Genomic DNA, 24,613 nt, shown 5'->3' on the forward strand with positions numbered 1-24,613 from the left:
GTTTCAGTGTTGTCCGTCCGAGTTTTGTGATCGCTTCCATGGTTTTTTGACTGACATGTTGCTGTGCATTGTCGTGAAACAGTAAAACATCCTGCTTTTGCCAATGTGGTTGAACACGACTCAGTCGAGCTTGAAGTTTCTTCAGTGTCGTCACATATGCATCAGAATTTATGGTGGTTCCACTTGGCATGATGTCCACAAACAAGAGTCCTTCATAATCGAAAAACACTGTAGCCGTAACTTTTCCAGCAGAAGGTGTGGTTTTGAATTTTTTTTTCTTGGGTGAATTTGCATGATGTCACTCCATTGATTGCCTCTTCGTCTCTAGTGAAAAATGATGGAGCCATGTTTCATCACCTGTCACAATTCTTCCAAGAAATTCATCTCCACCATTCTCGTACTTTTCCAAAAGTTTGCTGCGTACCATTTTTCTTGTTTCTTTGTGAGCCACTGTCAACATCCTGGGAACCCACCTGGCACAAACCTTTTTTAACACCAACTCTTTCTGTATTCTGCAAACACCTGCTTCCCCATCCTAACATGCGTGACAATTCGTTCACTGTGATGCATCGGTCAGCAGTCACCAATTCGTTAACTCTCTGCACATTGTCTGGAGTGTGTGCAGTACGAGGCCTGCCACTGCGAGGACAAAGCTCAATATTGCCATGCCCGCTTTCATCACGTAACCTGCTTGCCCCCCGACTAACTGTACTTCGATCGACAGCAGCATCTCCATACACCATTTTCAACCTCTTGTGGATGTTTCCCACTGTCTCGTTTTCACAGCACAGGAATTCTATGACAGCACGTTGTATCTGATGAACGTCAAGTGTAGCAGCCACCTTGAAGACATGCTGTGACGGCGCCACTCACGGGAACAGGTTGAACTAAGTTTTAAAGCAAGCAGGAAGGATGTATCTACACACTGTAAAACTTTCACACATGCAGAAGGAAAACTGTATTTTTACAAAAATAGTGTGCATTTCTTTTGGAGTGACCCTCATACTATAATTACTTTATTCTGTCTAGGGAGTGCTCTTTAACCATACAACATATACATAGTACAAAAAGGCAGTGGCTTCCCCTTGTCCAGATAAACACACACCAACATAGTCGACCAATGGGGCACAAACAACAGGAAGAAGAGACTAGGCAGAAGAAAGTAGAAATAAAATACCACATTATAAATATAAATGCATTTATAGAACAGTTAATTTATCCACTGAGAAGCAATGCCCTGAATACATTGTAAATAATTACTGAGCATGACCATAAATTTTAATTAAATTTGTTCATTAAAGACGCTATTTGGCTGGTTAATTTCACATTTTGTGATTTGAGTTTTTTTTCTGAGATGTTAAGTGTCAGATCTTTAGGTTGTAAATGCAAGATATTTAAATTGTCCCTAATTTCTGTAAGCTGTAGTTATTGAGCTCTGGGTGCAGGGATAGGGCTGACATAAGATTATTCACTGTACCATGTTATTTATACTTGATATGGAAGCTTCTGCTCATTTGGCCCACACACCTGCGGTCATACTGTAGGTACTTTAATCTCACAAACACCTGTGTCACTATAGGGTTTAAGCTGTCATTCTTAATGGGGTGTAAACAATTGTCCATTGTTTTTTTGGGATGATATGAGGGGTAATGACATTTAAGGCTTTCACCATCTACCTGCCTTGTCAGGGATTGCCCCACAATAATGTATTCTACAATATCTTTTCTTTTAATCATACATATTCTGCCCAAAGCGGATGCTATCCTTTAATCTCTTCTTACTACTAGCCAGTGTTAGTCTTATGTTAAATCGTTAACTAATCACCTGGGTGAAGTATCTGATGTTGTGAAGTTCTCTCTTAGCTGCTCTAATGAATTTCTTGCACCCTATGGAGCATTGCTCTGAAGGCTGCATGTTTTGAGAGTTGGGGTGATGAGAAAAATTTGTTATTAAGCACTTTGTTATATAACTAGTCCTTATTGCCCAAAAGTCACAACCACATCGTGAAGATACCACATATAGGCTATTATCTCATCCTTAAATTATGACTGTGCATTAAAGAATCTTAGTTCAAAAAGCACCATGTAAATGTTGGCTAAGGTGTTTGCTATGGGGACTCAATGGCCAACCCCACATTTTGTTTGTAAAGATGTTCGCCAAATTTGAAATAATTAAACTTCAAGACATCTGATAATAGTTTCATAAGCTCAGTAGTGTAGTTAGACTTGAGATTATTATGATAGTATTGTGAAAAGGATAGAGTGCTACTCACCATATAGCAGAGGTGTTGTCACAGACAGGCATAACAAGACTGCTACTCACCATATAGCAGAGGTGTTGTCACAGACAGGCATAACAAAAGACTGCTAAGCAAATAAGCTTGTGGCCAGAAGGCCTTCATCTGAATTAGAGGGCCCCCCCCCCCCACACACACACACACACGGTGAGTGTGTGTGTGTGTGGGAGGGGGGGGCAGCAGTGTGGAAAAGGAGAGAAGTAAAAAGACCATGGGTACATTGGTGAAATAAAGGGCTGTGTAGTGTTGGAATGGGAACTGGGAAGGGGCTGATCAGTAAGGACAATGACTAATGAAGGTTGAAGACGAGAGGGTTAGGGGAGTTCAGCTTAGATTGCAGTGAGAGTCTCCACCTGTGCAGCTTAGAAAAGCTGGTGTTGGTAGAAAGGATCCTGATGGCAGAGGCTCTGAAGCAGTCATTAAAATGAACAACATTGTGTTGGGCAGCATGCTCAGCAACTGTTTCCTTGCCACACTTTGTTGGTGGCCATTCATTCAGACAGACAGCTTGTCGGTTGTCATGCCCATGTAGAACGCCAGTGCCATGCCCAGTGGTTGCAGCTTAGCTTCTAGACCACCTGACTGATTTTGCAGGTAGCCGTGCCTTTGATGGGATAGGTGACCAGACGGAGGAGGTGGTGGTGGTGGTGGTGGTGGTGGTGGTGGTGGGAGGATGTACGGGACAGGTTGTATATCTAGGTCTATTGCAAGGGTATGAGTGATGAGTAGAAAACGGATTTTTAGGTTGTAAAAAAGTGTGTTTTAGGCACCTAAAATAGGCTCCTTCAGTAGTTCATTTAGGCTATATAAAATCTAAAATAGGCTCTAATAAAAATGATGCAGAGAAAATAAAAATAAATTAAAATACAGTGTTGACAGCATGAGCATCATATTAGTCATTAAAACAAGGAGAATGAATATTTACACAGTTACAGAGCACAGCAATCCACAACATTAATGTTGAACATAACTCCAAATATTTTTGAGTTCCATAAAAAAGATGTGGTAATAGTTTTAATTAATACATTCATAGTTTCGCATATTCTGACCATAGTTGGCTTCACAATAAATAGCCAAAATCTTTTCTAGTGAAAAACTGTGGCGCTTGTCTGTCAGAATCCATTTATACGCTGAAGAAGAACGTTCTACATCAACAGATGTGACAGGGGCATACTTCAGGTTGGACAGGAATGCTGCAGTCAGGAGTGCTGGATTTTCCACTAAGTATGTCAGCAGCTACACACAACTCCTTCAGGCCAGTGTTCTTCTGCAAAACCGTTTGCATTTTTGCCCGTACTTTTTCCCCTACTTCACCTGGCACTTCATTAATTTTCATTTTGACTTCTTCAAGCAAAGAAATGTTGTCGTAGATAGGTCTCCCTGAGCCTTCTAATTGTGAAAATATTCTTGCCATAAATGTGTAGTGGGCCCTAATGTAAGATATGTCCCGTTTTAAAGAAGAATCTTTGAGTAACTCCATTGCTGCAGATCCATAGCAGTCAGACTGAACCAGAGACCAATGTTTAATCCTGCCTGACTCGGTTCACTTCTCCATCCAAGTGTGATCCACCCCCGGTGTCCCCCAAATTGCCCCGTTAACTTTCCAGAATATCTTAACCACGAACCTTGCCATCCATGATTCCTCAAAATCCCTCAACATGCAGGCTAACCTCACATCCACAGAAAGAACTGCAGTCCACCACATAAAATCTGATCCTGACAAGTAACCCTACCTGCTGACAAAGGCTCCACCACTGTTTTAAACAGCAAGGGTTTCTGTGCAGTAGGACTCTGTGAGCTGTCTGATTTGTTAGCCAACAAACTCTGCCATAATGATCCCATCCCAGAAATCCAGCAGTATCTCAAGTCTCTCCTCAAATCCTTAGGCCCATCCGAGAATCTCACTCCAAAATTTCTCTCTCCTCCCCTATCACTCCCCACACTGCTGTGTTCTACATGCTTCCTAAAGTCCATATACCCAGCCAACCAGAATACCCCATTGTGGCAGTTACTGTGTGCCTGCCACAGAGAGAATCTCTGCTCTCATAGACCAACACCTTCAACTTATTATCCACAATCTACCCTCCTATATAAAAGACTCCAGCCATTTCCTCCACTTACTCCCCACGGTTCCTGCCCCAGGGGCTCAGCATTTGGTTGCTGGTTGTGGACTTCATGACCCAGCTTCCTCAGCTGTAGACTGCCAAGTGCCATCATTAGTTTGTTACCGTAAGCTCTGGGCATTCTTCAGAGACCATCTTGTGGTGCAGCATTGAAATGTTACATGTTTTGGATAATGTGAGCCGTTGCTTCACTGCTTGGACTATGAGGAAAGTATGCACCTCTGTAAAATAAAAAAAAAACCTCAGCCTCAAGGTGTGCTACGTGCTGATGAGGTGAACGTCTTTTGAGGTAAAACAGTCTGTAGCATGCAACCTCTGGGGCATCTGCTGCTCTCCAGTTGTATAAGCTTTGCTCAAGCATACAGGCCTCTGCCTGGGTTGACAGTTGTTTCCCTAGCATCTCATGAGAACCCTATGGAACAGTCTCATCAAACTACCCACCTGATGGGATATAGATGTACCATCCGGTAGTACCTACACCCACTCATCAAAGAGAGCTCGGTTCATTAGTTTTCCTGAAAACAAGTATTAGAATCATAGTATTAGGACATTAGGGTGCCATAGCACTTTCATTGTAGTCGAGAGAACAGGAGCAAACTTTGAGAAGGTCTCGCCTTTCTGTATTTGCAGGGCATTCGAAGATATTGCTGGGTCCCTGAAAAGTGTCAAACAACTTCGTAATGGAACGCTTCTAGATGAAATTGCTAATTCAAACCAAGTACCTAAGCTTCTGGGATGTAAGCCCTTAGATGACGACCCAGCGAGGCTGAGTTGCATAACACCCTCAACTTTAGTGAGAGCATGGCTACCTGCTCCGATATGATGGAGGTGGACCCCGTGGAGTTATGTGAAGAATGGAGAAATATGGGCGTCACAGAAGTGCTTAACTGTATAAGGAGAGTCACTGGCAAATTGGAAAAATCTGTAACATCTATTCTAACATTTAGTGCTCCAGAATTATCTGAACATATCCTTGCAGGCTGTATCCGTCTTAAGGTTTGCCCATGTGTTTCTAACCCAATGCAATGCTTCAAATGTCAAAGATTTTACCATACCAGTTTGAGACGTAGTGGGAGGGTTACATGTGGAAACTGTGGAGACTCAGCTCATGAATCAGGCAATTCTTGTGCACTTCCTCCGAAATGTGTAAACTGCTCTGGGGATCACCCAGTGTAGAGCAGAAAGTGTGAGGTTTACAATGAGGAAAGGAAAATTCAGGAGTTGAAAGGCAAGAGACGCATACTCTATGGTGAAGATAAAAAGCCTTCAGAGATTTGTATCTCCAGTTTTTGCTACTTCTTTTGCATCAGCCCTTAAGATGCCAATCGCCACACGTGGAAGAATTACATCTCCTGGTCCAGGAGAAAGTGTTCTGCATCTCCTTACAAGAAACTCCTCTTAAAGTCAGTGACACACCTCCAGTACAGGGTTACTGACAGATGCCACTCCTCGTCTGTCCCTCTTACTTTGACCATGCAATCAATTGCTATAAAAGTTCTAGCACACTTTAACATCGCAGTATGTTCATTGTGTCTTCCATCTAATGATGCTTTGGATGCAGATGCACTGACATAACTCTTCCGGGCTCTCCTATGCCCATTCCTCCTTGTGGGGGTCTTCAATGCACATAATGTGCTGTGGGACTCAGTTGCCACTTGCTCCAGGAGTCGGATGATAGAGCAACTCGTCCATTCTGAGAATATCTACCTTCGGAACACGGGTAAGGTGATACACTTTTCCATAGCTACAGGTTCTTTTTCAGCCAATGACCTTCGTTTTTGTTTCCCACCTATTGCACACTCAGTTCATTGGAAGTGACCACAGGTTTACATTGTAATGACAACGTCCCAGTGTGGATCCACGTGCCAACATAGGACAGAGGCTGCCAGAAGACCATGAAGATGGATGATACTAAAGCCAAACTGGTTGCAGTACTGTTGACAGGCTATTTTTGAACAAAAGGATTGTGTGGAGGAGATGGTGCCTCGTATCACTTGTGAGATCCCAACGGGCCGCTGCAGAGTCCATCCCCGGTCTAGTAACCACCTCAGACCAATGGCCTGTACCTTAGTGTATGACTGTTGATTGGCAATCGGGGCCAGATGAACAACTCAGCGGAACTTCAAACACCGTCTAACTACAGAAAACCTTCATGCCTTCAGATCTGTGAGAGCACATGAGGCGACTGATAAAAGAACAGAAGAGGGCTTCCTGCAAGAAATTCACAACTTCCATTAATCAGTCCAGTCCCCTTTGCCTCATGGTTCGTGCCCCTGTAATAGACGTAGATGCAAGACCTGTCCCATATATCCTACCACCATCACCACCACCATCACCTACTCCAGTGTGGTCGCAAGCATCACCTATCCCATCAAAGGCAGGGCTACTAGTGAAACCGGTAATGTGATCTAGAAGCTAAGCTGCAACCACTGTGCTGGATTGTACGTGGGCATCGCAACCAACAAGCTGTCTGTCTGCATGAATGGCCACAGACAGACTGTCTTTCAACCTTCATTAGTGATTGTCCTTCATTTATCTATCCTGATCCGTATTTCCACTCCAGCACTATTCAGTCTTCCAGTCCATAAGTGCACCTACAGTCTTTTTACTTCTCTGTTTCTGCCCTGCCCTCTCCCCTCACTTCTGTCTAATCTCCTGATTGCACCTAGCTGCCCTACCCTCTCCCTGTCTTGTCCCTGTATGCTCCCACAAGCAACCTGCACCCTGCTGTCCCTCCCCACCCCAGCCTCCTCCTTACCCCAACCACCCAGATTGTCTCACACATCATGTGCAGTTGCTCACAGTTTGGCTTTGGCAGCCAGGGACAGTGGTAATGTATGTGTTAGTTAAACTTATTCAAGTGTAGTTTTTTTGTTGTTGTGCCTGTCTGCGACTCAACATCTCTGCTATATGGTGAGTAGCAGGCTATCCTTTAAATGCCTGCTCCCTAAGGGGCAAGCTCAAGATAAATGCCCAAGTTTTTGTATGGTGTGAGAAAAAGTCAGGAGAATAATTTGGGAGTATAAGCAGAGGTCTTGGCAAACGTTCCTGAACTCCATTAATAGGTACACTTCCACAATTAAAGTATGGGAAGCCATCAGGAGGATCTCAAGGTGGAACTCAAGACCACTTATGGTGGCTGTAAAAGAGCAGGGATGTCTCCTAACATCACTAAGAGACATTTCTCATGCAACGGCTTGTTTGTATGAGGCCACCACGGCTGATGCTAGCCAGGATCCAGCCTTCCATCATTATCGGAGAAATATGAGATGGTTTGTTTTGATTTATGTCCCAGCAACATTGAGGAATACAAGCAGCCTTTCTCCCTGTGTGAGTTGTGGTATGCATTTTCAGTAGCTCCTGATATTATGCCCAGTCGTGAACTGATAACATAAGTATGTTGAAACAGCTGGACCCACAGTTGGAGGTTCTCTTCCAGCTCTTTCATCAAATTTGGTTGACAGGAGACTTCCCCAACTTGTGGATAGAATCTATTTTAATCCTGATTTTAAAATCAGGGAAGGATCAGACTAACCTCAGTAATTGTCGTAGCATTAGTCTGATGAGCTGCTTAGGAAAGACACTGGAGCAAATGGTCAACTGGCACTTAGTTTGGGTTTCTGAAACAAGGCCCTTACTAACTTGCACCTAGTGTGGATCCAGGAGAGGCCACTCCACACTTGATAACAATGACCCCGCTTGAAACACCATTTACACGGTGTTTCCTCTGTAAGCAACACCTTAACAGTGTTTTCTTCGATTTAGAAAGAGTATAGTATACTGCCTGAAAGCATATCTTGCTGCAGCTCTTATCAGTGGAGGCTCCATGGCCATCTACTCTCTATTTTGGGACTGTTCTATCTGACCTTTCACGCAGGAGAATGGTGTCCCTTGAGGGACTCTTTTGAAGGAGTGTTCTAAGTGTCATGGCATTCGTCATTGCGATAAATAGTATTACGTCTGCAGTGTGGCATCCTGTACTGTGTTCTTTATTTGTGGATGACTTCAGCATCTTCTGTGTGCTCTCCTACCTTACAACAGCTACTTGGCAATTTCATTTGACTATTGGGGTTGGAGGAACGATCTAATGCCACTGGTTTTAAATTCTCTTGGGAAAAAACTGTTTGTCAGCTTAAGCAGAAGTGCTGGGAGCACCTCAATGCTCTCCATTGCCTGAGCAACACCAATTGGGGTGCAGATTGCTGTACGCTGCTGCAGCTTTACAGAGCCCTTATGTTCAATCCCAAATTGACTATGGGAGTGTGGTTTATGGTTCGGCAGCACCTTCAGCATTGCATTGCATTTACTCGACCCTGTGCACCACTGTGGGGTTCAGTTAGCGACAGGAGCTTTTAGGACGAGTCCGGTGACCAGCGTACTGTTGGAGGCTGGTGTCCCTCCACTGCAGATCAGACGTGCACAACTGCTCGCCAGTTACGCAGCACACATTCACAGTTCGCCTCAGCATCCGAATTACCATCTCCTTTTCCCACCTGCGGCAGTCCATCTCCTGCATCGGCGGCCCAGATCGGGGCTAATGATTGCAGTTTGTGTGCAGGCCCTCTCTCTGAACTGGAGTCTTTCCCTTTACCACCTCTACTTGAGGTCCATTCATGTACACCTCCATGGTGCACGCTTCAGCCACAACTTTGTCTGGGCCTTCGGCATAGCCCTTAGGGCTCCGTTAACCCCGCCGCTCTCTGCTGTCACTTCCTCTTGATTCTTGACATGTTCCGGGGCTCTGAAATGGTTTACACTGATGGCTCAATGGCTGATGGTCACGTAGGCTTCGCATATGTTCATGGAGGACGTATTGAGCAGCACTCCTTGCCAGTTGGCTGCAGTGTTTTCACTGCAGAGCTAGCGGCCATATCTCGTGCTCTTGCGTACATCCACTCATGCCCTGGCGAGTCATTTCTCCTGTGTACTGACTCATCGAGTAGCTTACAATCTATCAACCAGTGCTACCCTCGCCAACCTCTGGTAGCGTTCTTTCAGGAGCCCATCTACGCCCTGGAAGAGTCCCGTCATTCTGTGGTGTTTGTGGACTCCAGGACACATTGGAATCCCTGGCTGGCTAAACAGGTGACGCAGAAACCGCTTCTGGAGATAGGCATCTCCAAAGCTGACCTGCGTTCTGTCTTACACCGAAGGGTTTTCCAGCTGTGGGAGACGGAATGGCATAACAGCACACACAACAAATTGAGTGTCATTAAGGAGACTATGAATGTGTGGAATTCTTCCCTGCAGGCCTCTCGCAGGGAATCAGTTGTCCTCTGCCAGCTCTGCATTGGCCATATGTGGCTAACGCATGGTTACCTACTCGGTCGTGAGGATCCACCTCAGTGTCGCTGTGGCTCCCAAATGACAGCCGTCCACCTCTTGTTGGACTGCCCACTTTTAGCTGCTCTGCGGCAGACTTTAAACTTTCCCAGCACCCTGCCTTCGGTGTTGGGCGACAATGCCTTCACAGCAGCTTTAGTTTTATGTTTTATCCATGAGAGTGAGTTTTATACTTCTATGTACGTTTTAGCGCATGTCCTTTGCCCCTGTGTGTCCTCCACCCTAGTGCTTTTAGGATGGAGGTTTTAATGTGTTGCAGAGTGGCTGGCTTTCCCCTTTTATTCTCGTGGTTGGCCAGCCATTGTAATTTGCATTCATGTTTTACTCTCTTCTGTTTCTAGCGTCTCTCTGTTGTTTCCTTGTCCTCTTTTGTTCCTTTTAGTGTTCGTTGCCTTCCCTTCGTTATTGTGGCTTTTACTTTCTGTTTTGCGTTATATGTTTTGTTTGTTTTATTCTCACACTTGTGGCAATATTTTATTAGGAACAAGGGACCAATGACCTCGTAGTTTGGTCCCTTCTCCCTCCTTTAAACAAACCAACCAACCTTTATGGAACCTACAACAGGTACTTACCAGCCGCTGTTTGGCCGCTGTGTCCACATTTTGCTCTTGACTGTTTTTAGACCTGCTCGCACATACATGCGATGTGCAGTACGTCGGATTAGTCTCTCTCACCCTTCTATTTAAAATATTGTGGGTTCGAGACGGAGGAAGGCCAAGTGGTTCTAGAATTTATGCAGAAATTCTCAAAGCACTACATATTCCCCCCCCCCCCCCCCCCCCCTCAAATCACACGTGGTATTTTATGTACCATCATTATGTACATTTATATCGCATATAATAATTCATATTTCAACAGTATACCTTGTTTTTTTTTTAATAACAGTGAATATCCTTTTTCTTATTATTTAGCTATTCCTTATTTTTTTCATTTAACTTTAATTACAAAATGTGAATATTTCAGTCAGTCTTGGAGTTAATTCTTTCAATATCTAAAAAATTGCGAGGACCTTTTTTTGTTATTGCTCTTTTTTCCAATTGTAAATTCCAGGTGTTCATGACACTTGAGTAATATATTCTTTATTCTGATTCCTTGTACTATTTTTTCCGTAGTACATACTAGTATCATTATTTATAGTCTTCTGTAGTCTGGAGGAACTCTGGGCAAATGATAGTGTTCTTTTCAACCCTTGTAAACTCTCATAAAACATAATAAAGTTGGTGGTATATAGAATTCAAGCATACTAGAATAATTCTATTAAATGTGTGACTTCTGTGATAATACTGTCCTTTTCCTCTAGGATCAGTACCTATACATTACATGTGGGTTGACCCTATGAGTGCACTTCTTCCTTCCATTCTAGTAGGTATGTCCCTTTATAAAACATCCCTATTTATCAGGCCACAGGTCGTCCTATCTCTATGTAGGTATGCCTGCCGTATATATCCTTAGCAAATGCCGGGTCCGTCCTCCTTATCCTTTGAGTAGGCCCATGGTTCATTGTCCTAGTATGCATCTTTATGTGCACTATAATTAAATATTTCCTGGTAAAAGTAAAATCTGTTTTACACTTCACTCTCACTTCTTAGTACCTCATCTAATACCCTAGAGTCCTCTTCCACTTCTCAGCTTCTATAATCCTAGTAGATACTATGTTTACACGTATTATTCAACTCATGGTGCTCCAACCTTGCTTATCACTGTTTTATAATTATTCCACAAGCTCTCCTGCTCCTGTCTCTTTCGGCGCATGAGTTGATTGCTACCATATATATATATATATATATACACACACACACACACACACACACACACACACACACACACACACACACACACCTCTACATACGTGTATGTATATACAATATAAGACAGAAAAGAAAGGAAAGATGCAGAACCTTCACTTAAGAAACAATGTGTGTGTGTGGTGTCACAGCCAGACACCACACTTGCTAGGTGGTAGCTTTTAAATCGGCCGCGGTCCATTAGTATATGCCGGACCCGCGTGTCGCCACTGTCAGTGATTGCAGACAGAGCGCCGCCACACGGCAGGTCTAGAGAGACTTACTAGCACTCGCCCCAGTTGTACAGCCATCTCTGCTAGGAAAGGTTCACTGACAACTACGCTCTCATTTGCCGAGACGATAGTTAGCATAGCCTTCAGCTACGTCATTTGCTACGACCTCGCAAGGCACCATAGCATTTGATATTATTTTATATTGTGGCTATAACATGTACCGTCAAGAGAGATGTTCTACAATTGTGGATTAAAGTTAAGTATTACATCAACTACGTACTTTATTTGCTACTATTAATTCCTTTAACTGTTCCAGACCTCACGCCAATCTGCGTGAGCTTAACGCGTGCCTTTCAGCTTCCTCTCATTGTGACTTGGCTGTCTTGCCAAGTCACAACAGTGTGCATCTTTCCAGATGTACACACATCTTTTTCCCCTAAAACCCTTGGTTGTTCTTACATCCTTTTAATCTGTAACGTCATTGTGTATTCGTATTTCTTTGTGTGTATGTAGAAGTGTTTTCGTGTAGTCCGATTCTTTGGCCTCTGATCTGAAGATAAGTTGTAGGTTATTGGAAACAACGGAAACCAGGAAGGACTTCTGCGATAGAAGTAGATGAATATTGAAAGAGGGGGAAAAATAGATAGATAGTATAGATAAGAAGTAAGAAAGGAAAAAAGCTAGATGTGGTTGCTAAGATCGAAGAAGATAAAAGACAGGAACCCCCCCCCCCCCTCCTTCCCCATGATTCCAGGAGGTATGGTGTTAAATCATCCCCTACAGAACGGGCATTCCCACCTTCACCCTTGAGGTCCCCGAAGAAAATCTTAGCAACCTTATGGAAACGGCAGATGGTGAAGAATCAGGCACACTTGTTTGCAAGGGTCATTTGAAAGGTGTGATGTGTGTTTTGTGTTAGTCATGATGTATCGGTTAGTGTTAATCATGCTTTTACCTACACTACCCACCCCCTTTCGACATCAATACAAACCCTCCCGTCTACGTCGTATCTCATAAAAAGTATAAAATATTCTGTACCAAGTATAAAGTTATATATTCCATTATCACAATCATTTAATTAGACACACAATATTATGTTTTCCACAAATATAATATTCCATTCAGTTTATTAAGAAAAATATGCTTCAATGTCTTTAACTTGATTATCTTACATTCAGTGTGAGAACGTTGTTCTCACAAATTCAGAAATTATTTTGAAAGTTATGTGCCAGGTATGGTTCTCCATACTTACATAGAACTATGTGACAAAAAAAAGATTACCAGGCAGCTTTCAAGAAAACCAGTTTTGGAATCATTGTGATTATGATTCATATTAATAGAATATACAAATTTAATGATGTTGATTTCACCCAGACTTCTGCCCACAGATTTGTACAGAAAACTGGTGAAGAGATTACTTACAAGGACTAATTCAGGCAAAAATAAAACCTCACCATATGTGGAGACCGCGTCGGCTGCTGTCGGCATTACAATCGAAACCACGGGAGAGAATGGCTGGCTAGACAGATTTAATCTTATCTTATTTCAGGGATAATATGCATACCAATTCCCACCTCAAGTTGCCGCATAGTAAAGTCAGCATAAGTTGGGGCGAGCCAAGAAGAGTCATGAGGACAGGAAGGGGTACCCCTGGAATAACCGAGGAAGACACAACCAAGATTCCTAGTGGGCACAACCCTCTAACAACCAAGGATGACGCAGTCACATAGCAGGAGCAATTATGGGTGACGTAATCACAATTTCCCGCTGGTATGTTTCTCTAATAAGCTCTAAGCGGGGGATGATAGAATAGTGTAAGAAGTTGGGAGAATTTAGTGCAGGAAAATTTTATTACAGAAGAAACACTGAAAACAACTCGGGATCCGACGGTCGTCACACTGGCCGTTAATACAGAACGTTAACGTCCCTGAGAGATAGATGAATCTGCCCGGATCCCATGGATCTGATAACTTCACTTGAGCAAGTGCAGACTAGTACTTCTCATTAAATGTTGTTTGAAAGTCTCCCCACTGCTAAACAATCACCACTTCACTAGGTAACACAACATTAGGTGACAATACACTTCCTTTCTATTTTGTTTTGGAGATTATACTCTCGGTGACGTTTCGATCTATAATTCCTTTAAATTGTTCCTCCAGACTACTTCTATTTACTGTCTCAGAGTTAGCTATTCTCCTTGGAAACTTCTTTCTATATTTTCTACTCGTGTATTCACCAGTCGCCAAGTTCTAATGTTTTTTTGACGATAGAACGTGTGGAGTAAATACACAAACTTTGTTTTCACAAACTAACGATGTATTGGACTATGTAGAATAACCCTCTCACATTCCACATGTAAATATCTCCGTCTTGTATTTCACTTGCTTTTTGAGCTTTAGAAATGCATTTACTTACATTTATAAATGAATTGGTTTAAGAACCACTCTTAATTTATGAACATGTCTTGCTTCTATCAAGTCCAACACATGAATTACCTAAAAGTCTAATGTTATTTCTTCATTTGTTCTTAACAACAATCATCACAGTCACTAAACCAGCAAAGAATAGCATAGGCTCTTCTCTACACATACACTGAAACTCTATGGATCGTACAGCAGGTACTTGTTGCCCGCTGATCAGCTGCTGCGTCCACATTTTCTGTGTGACTGTTTTTAGACATGCACACACAAACATGTAATGCACAGTACATCGGATTCGTCTCTCTCACCCTTCTATTTAAAATATCATGGGTTCGAGATGGAGGAAGGCCAAGTGGTTCTAGAATTTATGTGGAAATTCTCGAAGCACTATAGGCTTCATGCATTGCTTTCTTGACAGCCAAATGTATTTCATTCAGCATCTCTCTATCTATAGTTGTATGATTTGTTTTACACCAATCATGCAGTAATCTTTTTCTTTACAGTTACTGTATATCATGGAGGGTCCCTCCTACTATGAACTGTTATACTGGGTACATATATGTCCAGTACATGGTCAAATATTCTTTTAAACCTGAGCCATTTTCTCTACATGTCCCTTCCCTGTGCTGAAAGTTTCAAGTTCCTCATTGAGATATGATACAATTGATTTTTTCTAGTTTATTGAACATATATTGTCTTTCTGCTTGGTGTAGTTACCCTTTGTACTTTGGTGATCATTGTTGCTGCAACCACATCATGGTCACTGACACCAGTTTCAATGTGGACATCCTCAAGAAGTCAGATATGTTTGTTGCCATTAGATCCAATATATTTGCATCAAGTGTGGCGTTCAAAACTATCTGTTGTAAGTAATTTTCAGAGAAGGCATTTAGTTTCACAGGATGTCGTATCACATCCACTACTAACAAAACTGTAACTTTCCCAATTGATTGTTGGATGGTTAAAATTTCCACCAGTGTTACAGTATAATTGGAGACTTAATTTACATGTGAACTGATGTGTTTTCTAATGTTTTTGGTTACGTCAGCAGATGAGTCTGGTGGATGGTAGAAGGATCCAGTAATCCTTTCGTGCCCAACCTTTGTACTTGCCCAAACAGTCTCACATGCTGCCTCAATTTCTATCTTGGTGGATTTGTGTTTCTTGTCCACTGCGACAAATACACCACCTCCATTTCCCATTTGCCTATCCTTTCAATATGCACTTACATTTTTCCCCAAAAATCTCACTGCTGTCAATTTCTGGTTTCAATCAGCTTTCTGTACCTAGTATTATGTGAGCTTCACTGCTTTTCAGGAGCGCTTCAAGCACTGGCACTCTTTTTTGTGAATGCTTTGGCAGTTAACTGTTAGGATTTTAATATTCTCACCTGTGGGAGGCATTTCTTTCAATCTTACACTGATACTTCTAGGTTTCCTACAGCTATCACTATCTGTATTGGAGGAAGAGTTGCCTAATCTACAGAAACCCTTTTGCCCCCCTCACACACAGTCAGCTACCTGAGTAGCCGTCCGTGATGTGCAGTGCACACCTGACCCATTTAGAGGGCCCTAAAGTTCTCAACCTTATGGCTCAAGCCCAAGAAGTCGCAGCCTAACTTGTCACAGAACCTTTGAAGTTTCTGGTTCAGTCCTTCCACTTGACTTGGAACCAAAGTGCCACAATCAGTTCTGAGGGACAGTGCTGCAAACTTTGTTTCATTGCAGCTCCATGTGCAAGACTGGTCTTCTCAGCATTCTCTGCCAGTTGCTGAAGTGACTCCAGTATGACCTCATGTTGCAGACAACAGGTTTCATTTGTTCTAATGTGTGCCACAATCTGTAGTTAGGCCGGTATTACACTATCAAATTTCTTTGTCCAATATCTTTGTCCAATATCTTTGTCCAATATCTTTGTCCAATATCTTTGTCCAATATCTTTGTCCAATATCTTTGTCCAATATCTTTGTCCAATATCTTTGTCAAAGATATTTGATAGTGTAATAGGGACTTTGTCAAATGTCGTCCAATATTTGATCAAATCTAGGGCCTCGCTGTATATTTGATCAAAGAAACCGCTTGTCTTCTGTTCACTGCAATGTGACATGTTACCACATGGAGCGCTAGCACCGCTGCAAGGGTTCTGTCGTCTGTAGTGTTTTTATAACCATTGCCGGTAAATACAATTGGTGTGTGCCGACAACTACAAAATTAATAGAGATGTCTGAAGCTGTTGAGGCGCTTTACAACTTGAGGCACCCTGAATACAAAAATAGATTAAGAAGATTGGAGACCTAACCTGACCTAACCTAACCTAACGTAACCCTCTCCTGTAGCAAGGAATCGGAGTGTTATAGTGAGCCTGTCTTCTGAAGATGTAGCAGTTCTTAAGTGAATATTGTGCTTTGTGATATGAGGATACACTTCATTGAGCACATACAGAAATGTATGCTCATCCATTCTTAAGTAATTGATGTACGACTTGACGTCTTCCACTGTAAGCTCACGTAACAAGTTTTGTTGAATGCTTTTATTGTGTCGTCGTAAAACCCACGACTTCACCCAGATTAGATTAGTTTTTCGTTCCGTAGATCCATGCTTAGGAGATCCTCGTGGATGTGGAACATGTCGATTTTTTTTTTTTTTTTTTTTTTTTTTTTTTTTTTTTTTTTTTTTTTTAAGCTGAAATAACAATACTAATAGTATGAATAAATACATCATTTGTTTCTACTAAAAATTTCACCAATGGAGTAGGAGGAGTTGGCTAGTAGTAAGCCTTTCAGGCTCCTTTTAAACTGATCTTTATTTCTATCTAAATTTTTTATGTTTCCTGGCAAATTATTGAAGATGAGTGTTCCTGAGTAGTGGACCCCTTTTTGAACTAAAGTAAGTGCTTTTAAGTCCTTGTGCAGATCGTTTTTGTTCCTGGTATTGTATGTATGAACTGAGTTTTTTGTTGGAAAAAGAGATATATTATTTATGACAAATTTCATTAAGGAGTAAATATACTGTGAGGCAGTAGTTAGTATACCCAGTTCTTTGAAGAGGTTTCTGCAGGAGGTCCGTGAATTTACTCCACAAATAATACGTATTACACGCTTTTGGACCTTGAAAACTTTTGTTTGACTTCAAGATTTACCCCAAAATATTATCCCATATGACATTATGGAATGAAAGTATGCAAGCTTTTTCATTTTTATGTTGCCTATGTCTGCTAACACTCGAATTGCAAATACAGATTTGTTAAGGCCTTTTTGCAGTTCTGTGGTGTGCTCCTCCCAACTGAATTTATTATCAAGTTGTAATCCGAGGACTTTTAAGACTGTCAACTTCGTATGTGTGGTTCCATTTTTCCCCCCCACTTCTTTTCCGCATGTGCACACAATGCAATTGGAGTACGTAGAACTGCTGCGGTTAATAACAAGTTGTTGTCAGCCATCTTGAACTTTGACGAAAAATTTGATGACAGTGTAATACCCCTTCTAGCGGTACGTCAAAGATCTTTGTCAAATATATTGGACGGAATATTGGATCACATCTTTGATCAAATCTTTGACAAAGAAATTTGATAGTGTAATACCGGCCTTAGTTGCACCATGTTCCCTCAGTGGCTGCCAGAATAGCCTCTTCAGCATGTTGAATGAGGTCCCAGGCATACACAGTGTGAGTGCACCTGGTGTCCTTTCCTGTTCCTTGCTGCCATTTCCATAAGGGGTACCGTCATTCGCTGTACGTTTGGACTACTGACAATTAATAGAGCCCTACATACAACCTTTCTTCATTGATCTTTTCTCTTTGCTGGAATGCTGACGTTCTTTTTTCTTTCTTTCCAGCAATAGAACTCTCATTGAAAGAAACACAGAGCTCACCAAAAGCGCAAAGCAGCTTGTATCCTACAGCCACTCTTGGAAGTGGAGGCTCAGCGTCTGCTTCATCAGAAGCTCGTAAAGTGAGGGCATTATATGATTTTGAAGCTGCTGAAGACAATGAACTAACTTTTGCTGCAGGGGAGATCAGTATGTATGTTTTATTATGCAATTATTTTTTTTGTAATTGCAAACGAATAGTTTGTAAGTCTGTCTGTTATGTAATCCTTGACATAGCACAACATGTAACAAAGTTATTTATGTATCAAAAGATATTACAGAGAAGTGTTGAGGCATTGTGCACAAAGAGAGTGAAACATGTGCTGTTTCTTTAACACAGTTCAGGGATGCAATTGAGGATATCTGTAATCTAGTTAAAAAGGTATGATCCAGTTTAGAATTTTCTGGTAGATGACTCAACATTTTGTTACCCATGGAGGGACTTGTGGGAAATAAATCTTCTGATTAAGCTAGAAAGAATTGATGTTAATTTAATAATAATAAATATTTAGCACTGACTTTACGTACAAATACAGTGAATGCTGCAAATAACTTTGATTAAATAGAGGTATGTCACACTGAGATACAGTAAATTCTCAATTGACTCTGAAGTAAAATAATTTTTCACATTTAGGCTGTTATTTGATCTGTGAAAACAGTGGTGTGATCTGTAACTTGTTCTGTGGTAAAAGTGACGACTTCAGTTTTTATAAGTAAAGTGTTTACTTGATTTCATGAAAGTGCTTGAGAAAACATTTGTTCATGGTCCCTCACAGATTACTAGACATTATTACACTTGTAGTTTGCTGTACCACTGGACTTTTGTTGAGGAAGAATGGGGCTCAAATATCTGTCCAGCCAGCCATATTGTTAAGTACACTCAGTGATGTTAGAAATCTTATTTTCATTGTTGCTGTCTTGTCATGTATTTTTGTGTGTATGTTAATTGCAAAACATGTTTTGATCATAATTTCAATTTGCAACTTATTTAATGTGTTAATATGGTGTGCTATGTCACAGAAAACTGTAAATGTGAAGCAATCTAACTGCACATATGCTCTTTTACCCCTTTTTTAATGTAATTTATAGAATAGATTTGATACTTTTACTCCTGTGGTTAATTAATTTGTTAATAAGGCATGAACATTTTTGCCACAGTCCATGTACTGGATGATTCAGATCCAAATTGGTGGAAGGGATACAACAATCGTGGAGAAGGACTGTTTCCAGCTAATTTTGTGACAGCAGATCTTTCTGTAGAACCGGAGCAATTTAGTAAGTATAGTGATTGCCAATAAATTTAAGTCAGTCAGATTTTAAATTTACTTACTGTTTGCTTCTCACTGTGTGATTATATTATGTTGACTTCTATTTTAGACTAAATGAAATTTATTTCTTATCCAGGGTACTGAATGGGTTTCCCCTATTTCTTCTTCTTCTTCTTCTTGTTTGCGGATGGATCACTTAGGACTACGTGTAATCAACATTTGTTGGCCTTCCTTTTCGTCCAGTATTCCTTCATAAACAACGAATGGGCTAGCGTTCGTTGCGTAGACCACGTATGTCGGTTAGTTTTTCTCTCTTCTTCCTCAAAACCCTGTGTGTTTGTGATTTTACTGATTTCATTTCTATCATGCAGATTTGGAGACCCTAATTCTCTCAGGTCTTTTTCCGTCTGTTTGTACCGCTTCGGTCTTGTAGTTTTGTTCTTTAAAAATGTATGGATTTTGTGCATTAACCTGTTTGAGTCCATTCTTTCTAAGTGCCCCATGAATTGGATTCTTCTCATGCGCATTGTGTCTGTTATTTTGGAGATATTTTTATATATTTCTGCATTGGGTTTTGGATAATGCACACCATCTTTAGTTCTTGGTCCTAGGATTTTCCTCATTATCTTACGTTCTTTCACTTCTAATTCCTCTTTTAGTGTTCTGTGTTGAAGGTTTAGTGTCTCAGATGCGTAGAGAGCTTCGGGTCTAATTACTGTTGTATAGTGTCGTATTTTGCAGTTCCACGAGAGACTCTTTTTGTTGTAAATGTTTTTTGTTAACTGAAACGTCATCTCCATTTTCTGGACTCTTGATCCGACAGATTTCTTTTCATTACAGTTTTCTGCAATCCACTCACCTAAATATTTAAATTCTTTTACTCGAGAGATGTAGTTATTACCAATTTTGAGATCAGAAGGTGCATCTTTGATGTCAGTCATAAATTTTGTTTTTTCAAATGAAGTTTGTAATCCTATTTTAGCTGTGTGTTCTTGTAATAATTCTAGCTGTTTCTGTGCATCGGTAAAGTCTTGTGCGATCAGTGCCATCAGCAAATGCTAAACAGCCTAATTCTATGCCCTTACGTCTTGGTCCCAGTCTGTGTGCTGGTGCACCTGCTTTTTTCCATTCTCTAACAACTTTTTCAAGAGCACAATTGAAGAGCACTGGGGACAGTAGATCCCCTTGTCGTGCTCCTGTGTCTATTTCAAATTCTGTGCTCAATTCTCCCATAAATTTTACTTTGGATTTGGTCTCCGTGTGTGTTTCTCCTATACTGTATTCATTTTACATATTCTTCTTATCTTCTCTGTACTCCTGATAAGTATATGGAAAAGCCTGTAGTTGCGTCTGTCATGATTTTAAATAATTAAAACCTACGTGGATTACTTATTTTTTCATGATTAGTACAATGTGTTTTGTGAATTTATTCTCATTTTCAAGTGCATTTGTGTACACAAATATTTTTTTAAAAAATGTTTCCATGTGTGTTTTTCTGCCTTTTGTACTGTAGTTACGTTTTTGAGGTTTTGCTGCAATTGGAAAATTGCTCAAATGAATCTTTTAATTTTTTTTTCAAACAATGGAAAATCCAGGATAGAATGTTGTGCTTGTGTGTGTGTGTGTGTGTGTGTCTAATGCTGAAAAAGTCCTTAATGAACGAAAGCTTTAATTTTTTTTTTTTTTTTGTATGCTAACTTCCAAATTAGAATTGTTACCCTCCCAACTGCTTTACAGAATCAACATAGCAATAAAAATAAAAAAAGAGCACTGGACACCCATTCAGAAACATAGAAGATCTTAATACACTTCACCACTTCCAAAAGTCACATATACAGTGGGTTTAATTGAGAAGCTGGAAATCTTTGTACACGACAAAAAGCAGGAAGAGAAAGTTCTCAGTGGCAAATTAGATGATCAGTCAGTTAATTTCTTCAAATGTTCATCCTGCATATGATAACTTTGTAATTTTCATAAATATGTCATTACCCCCATAGACTCTGGTCAACAGCTTCAATGAAGTGAAATGTAATTCAGAATGAAGTTTTCCTGCAGGAGAGTGTGCACCGATACGAAACTTCCTGGCAGATTAAAACTGTGCACCGGGACCTTTGCCTTTCGCGAGCAAATACTCTGCCATTTGAGCTACCCAACCACAACCCACGACCCATCCTCACAACTTTATTTCCGCCAGTATCTTGTCTCCTACCTCCCAAACTTCATAGAAGCTCTCCTTCAGACCTTGCAGAACTAGCTCTCATGGAAGAAAGGATATTGTGGAGTGTGGAGACATGGCTTAGCCACAGCCTGAGGGATGTTTCCAGACTGAAATTTTCACTCTGCAGCAGTGCGTGCACTTGCCTGCAAAAAGCAAAGGTCTCGAGTTCGAGTCACGGTCCAGCATGCAGTTTTAATCTGCCAGGAAGTTTCAGAAACATAATTGATATTCAGTAGTCAGTAATTGTAAAATAAACTTTATTATAAACAATTTTACATATATAACATAATACTTAAAAATTTCACACCTCTGATTGTATACAAACTCTTTGGAAACCGTACTGCTGTAATATCTGTTTAGCATGTTGTGATTACAAAAACAAACAGCATATGTGATTTGTGTGTGTGTCATATTCAGGGTAAATGGAGGAGCACAATACCTGTAAGTAGGGAATAGATAATGCTGTTGCGAACATTAGCATATAAAAAACATTCCAAGATTCATTTGTCTGATTTTCCGTTGCAGTATAAACTCAAAAGAATAACTACAGTGCAAGCGGGCCAGAAAATCACACATGCAAACGTCACAAAAAATATTTATGTTTATGTAAACAAATGCACCTGAAAATGAGAACAAATTCTCAGAATGTGTTGTGTTCTAAACATGAAAAATAAGTAACTGGTGCAGTTTTTCATTGTTTAAACCATAAAGATTGTGATTTATCATTTTTAGAAATAAGATATGAAAATATAAGCTGAAATGCACATATCTTCGTGTAGAATAAAGTGCAAATTTTTCATTTTGTGTTATTGTTGTAAATTTCAGAAGCTGAGCAGCCAAGAAAATCTGTACAGTTCAATGAAGCTGTTGAAGTAAAGACAGTTGAAGAACTTGAGGAAGTAGAAATTGATGAACAAAAAATTGATAGGTCAGTTAGTTCTGTTGAAAAATTAAGTTTATTGTAGAAAAACAGTTTACAAACTAAATTCGTAATATATAGTCTTTATGTTTGGTTACATGAAGAAATGTGAAACACAATTGCATTTAATATGTTACTTTCTTTTGTGAGCAGTAACAAATTACTTCTTGTTGCTTGTGTAGTGAAATCTTGTGTAATTCCTCCTTTGTCAAAGGGGTATGGAATGGCAGCTAGGGATATATACACTGATGAACTGAAACATAAAACAACTGCTCACTAGAAGGTTGGATGCTGACTGGTAGTGTTGCAGGTACAAAACACTGAAAAAAGTATAAAAGCAAAGCACATATGTGAATGGAGCAATTATTTCTCAGTGGTACAGCTGCAAAATGGGCAAGTTCACTGACATAAGCGACTTTGACAAAGAGCCAATTAGTACGTCCAGGCACCTGGGAATGAGAATCTCAGAAACAGCAAAGCTGGTCAGTTGCAGGCATGCTACTGTCTTGTACATCTGTAGGAAGTGATCGAAGGATTGCAAAACCGTGAGTAAGTGGCAAGGTGTTGGACCTGAAACTTCCTGGCACTTATCAACACACCCCACTGCAGTGTGAAAATCTCATTCTGGAAAGTGTTGGCGTCCACATCTCACCACAGAATGTGGAAGTTGAAGGCTTACCTGAACTGTAAAGCAGGATAGGCAGTGATATCTGGCAGATATGACCAGAGAGCGATGATGGTGAAGGCACAAGTGTTTCAGAGCACACTGTTCAGTCCACATTATCGAACATTAGATTCTGCAGCAGACAACCTCTTTGTATTCCCATGTTCACCCAATAAAGTCATCAGTTACAATTGCAGTGGGCACAGGATCATTGATATTGGATTGTGGATCCATCCTCCATCAGTATGTTGGAAGTTGGTAGAGCAAAAGGTGTCACCTGGTTGGATGAATCATGTTCCATATTATACCAGGCCAATTACCGGGTCCTGATATGTCATCATCCAGGCAAATGGTTACTAGAAACGTGCACCATGCTGCAGATGAAAACTGTTGAGAGCAATATTGTGCTGTGTGTGCCATCTGCCTGGGGTTCCATAGGTATTAATCAAAGACACCATGACAGCTGTACACTGTGTGAACATTTTAGCAGACAGCCTGCATCCCATTTGCCTCAATACCTCCTCTACGGCAGTGGCATCTTCCAGCAGGACAAATTTTTGTCACAAGTTGAAAACATGCTACAGTGGTTTGAGAAGCATGATAGTCAACTCACTTTGATGTCTTGGCCATGAAACTCATCTAATCTGAACATGATGGAACTTCTCAGATACCGTTGAAAGCCTATTCCACAACTTGCCACATACTTCTAGAAACCTATCAGCGCTTCGTCAAATCTGGGCCACACAAAATTGCTACTGTATTGCACTCCAAAGACAGGGTGGGACACTATTAAGTAGGTGTTGATTACGTTTTGCCTCATTATTGTAGTTGCTAGTAGTTGGTGATAGTACTGACCTGGATGTATCTTTACAAGCACTTGTGTCAGCTTCATGTTGAATTTCATTATGTTCTTTGTTGTCATAGTGCAAAGGGCACTCACAAGAATGCATGCTTGTACTGGTAATCATTAATGACATTTTTTATGGTGTCTAATATTTACAGTTATCTCATTTCATCAAACAAAAATGAAACTGTTAAAATGAAGAAAGATTGTTCAACCAGTAAAGGCTAGGTATGGGTATGGAAAAGCTGGGTTCTTGTTATAAATCCCCTTAATTGTAATATTTGAGCAAATGTCAGTGGCAACTATTGGGTTTAATCCTCTACTTTGTAAAAAAAAATTATAGTGTGTCCTCTGTCGATGGGGTTTATGACTTTTGGGAGTAAATACTCCAGGGGAATTGCTCACATCCCAGTTGTTAGTTTTACTCAGTTATAGGAAGCTGTGCAAGAGCTATTAAGTATTTCCTATAACTGGGGAAAATACATGTGTTTATTGATTGTCTCAAATGGGCTAAATACTCTGGAACATGGGCTTGCCACCAAGACAAAAAGATGAAAATAAACCTCGTTGCTAAAATGTCTGCTGCAGTTCATTGGAATGTGAAGTGATTCAGTCTCGATTTTATACTTCGTCTCC

The 24,613-nt window shown here is 40.7% G+C and overlaps 1 protein-coding gene across 3 annotated transcripts in view; it reads left to right on the forward strand.

The window, feature by feature from the left end:
- Window positions 1–24,613, forward strand: part of LOC124776200 (signal transducing adapter molecule 1) — a 61,394-nt gene that overhangs the window by 13,413 nt on the left and 23,368 nt on the right. For all 3 annotated transcript variants that reach the window (XM_047251032.1, XM_047251033.1, XM_047251034.1), the window contains 3 exons: window positions 18,032–18,214; window positions 19,223–19,339; window positions 22,376–22,478. In XM_047251032.1, coding sequence (XP_047106988.1) covers window positions 18,032–18,214; window positions 19,223–19,339; window positions 22,376–22,478 — 403 coding nt within the window. The remainder of the gene's footprint in view (window positions 1–18,031; window positions 18,215–19,222; window positions 19,340–22,375; window positions 22,479–24,613) is intronic.

The sequence above is a fragment of the Schistocerca piceifrons genome, chromosome 2 (genome assembly GCF_021461385.2).
Source record: "Schistocerca piceifrons isolate TAMUIC-IGC-003096 chromosome 2, iqSchPice1.1, whole genome shotgun sequence".
Classification (NCBI taxonomy): Eukaryota; Metazoa; Arthropoda; class Insecta; order Orthoptera; family Acrididae; genus Schistocerca; species Schistocerca piceifrons.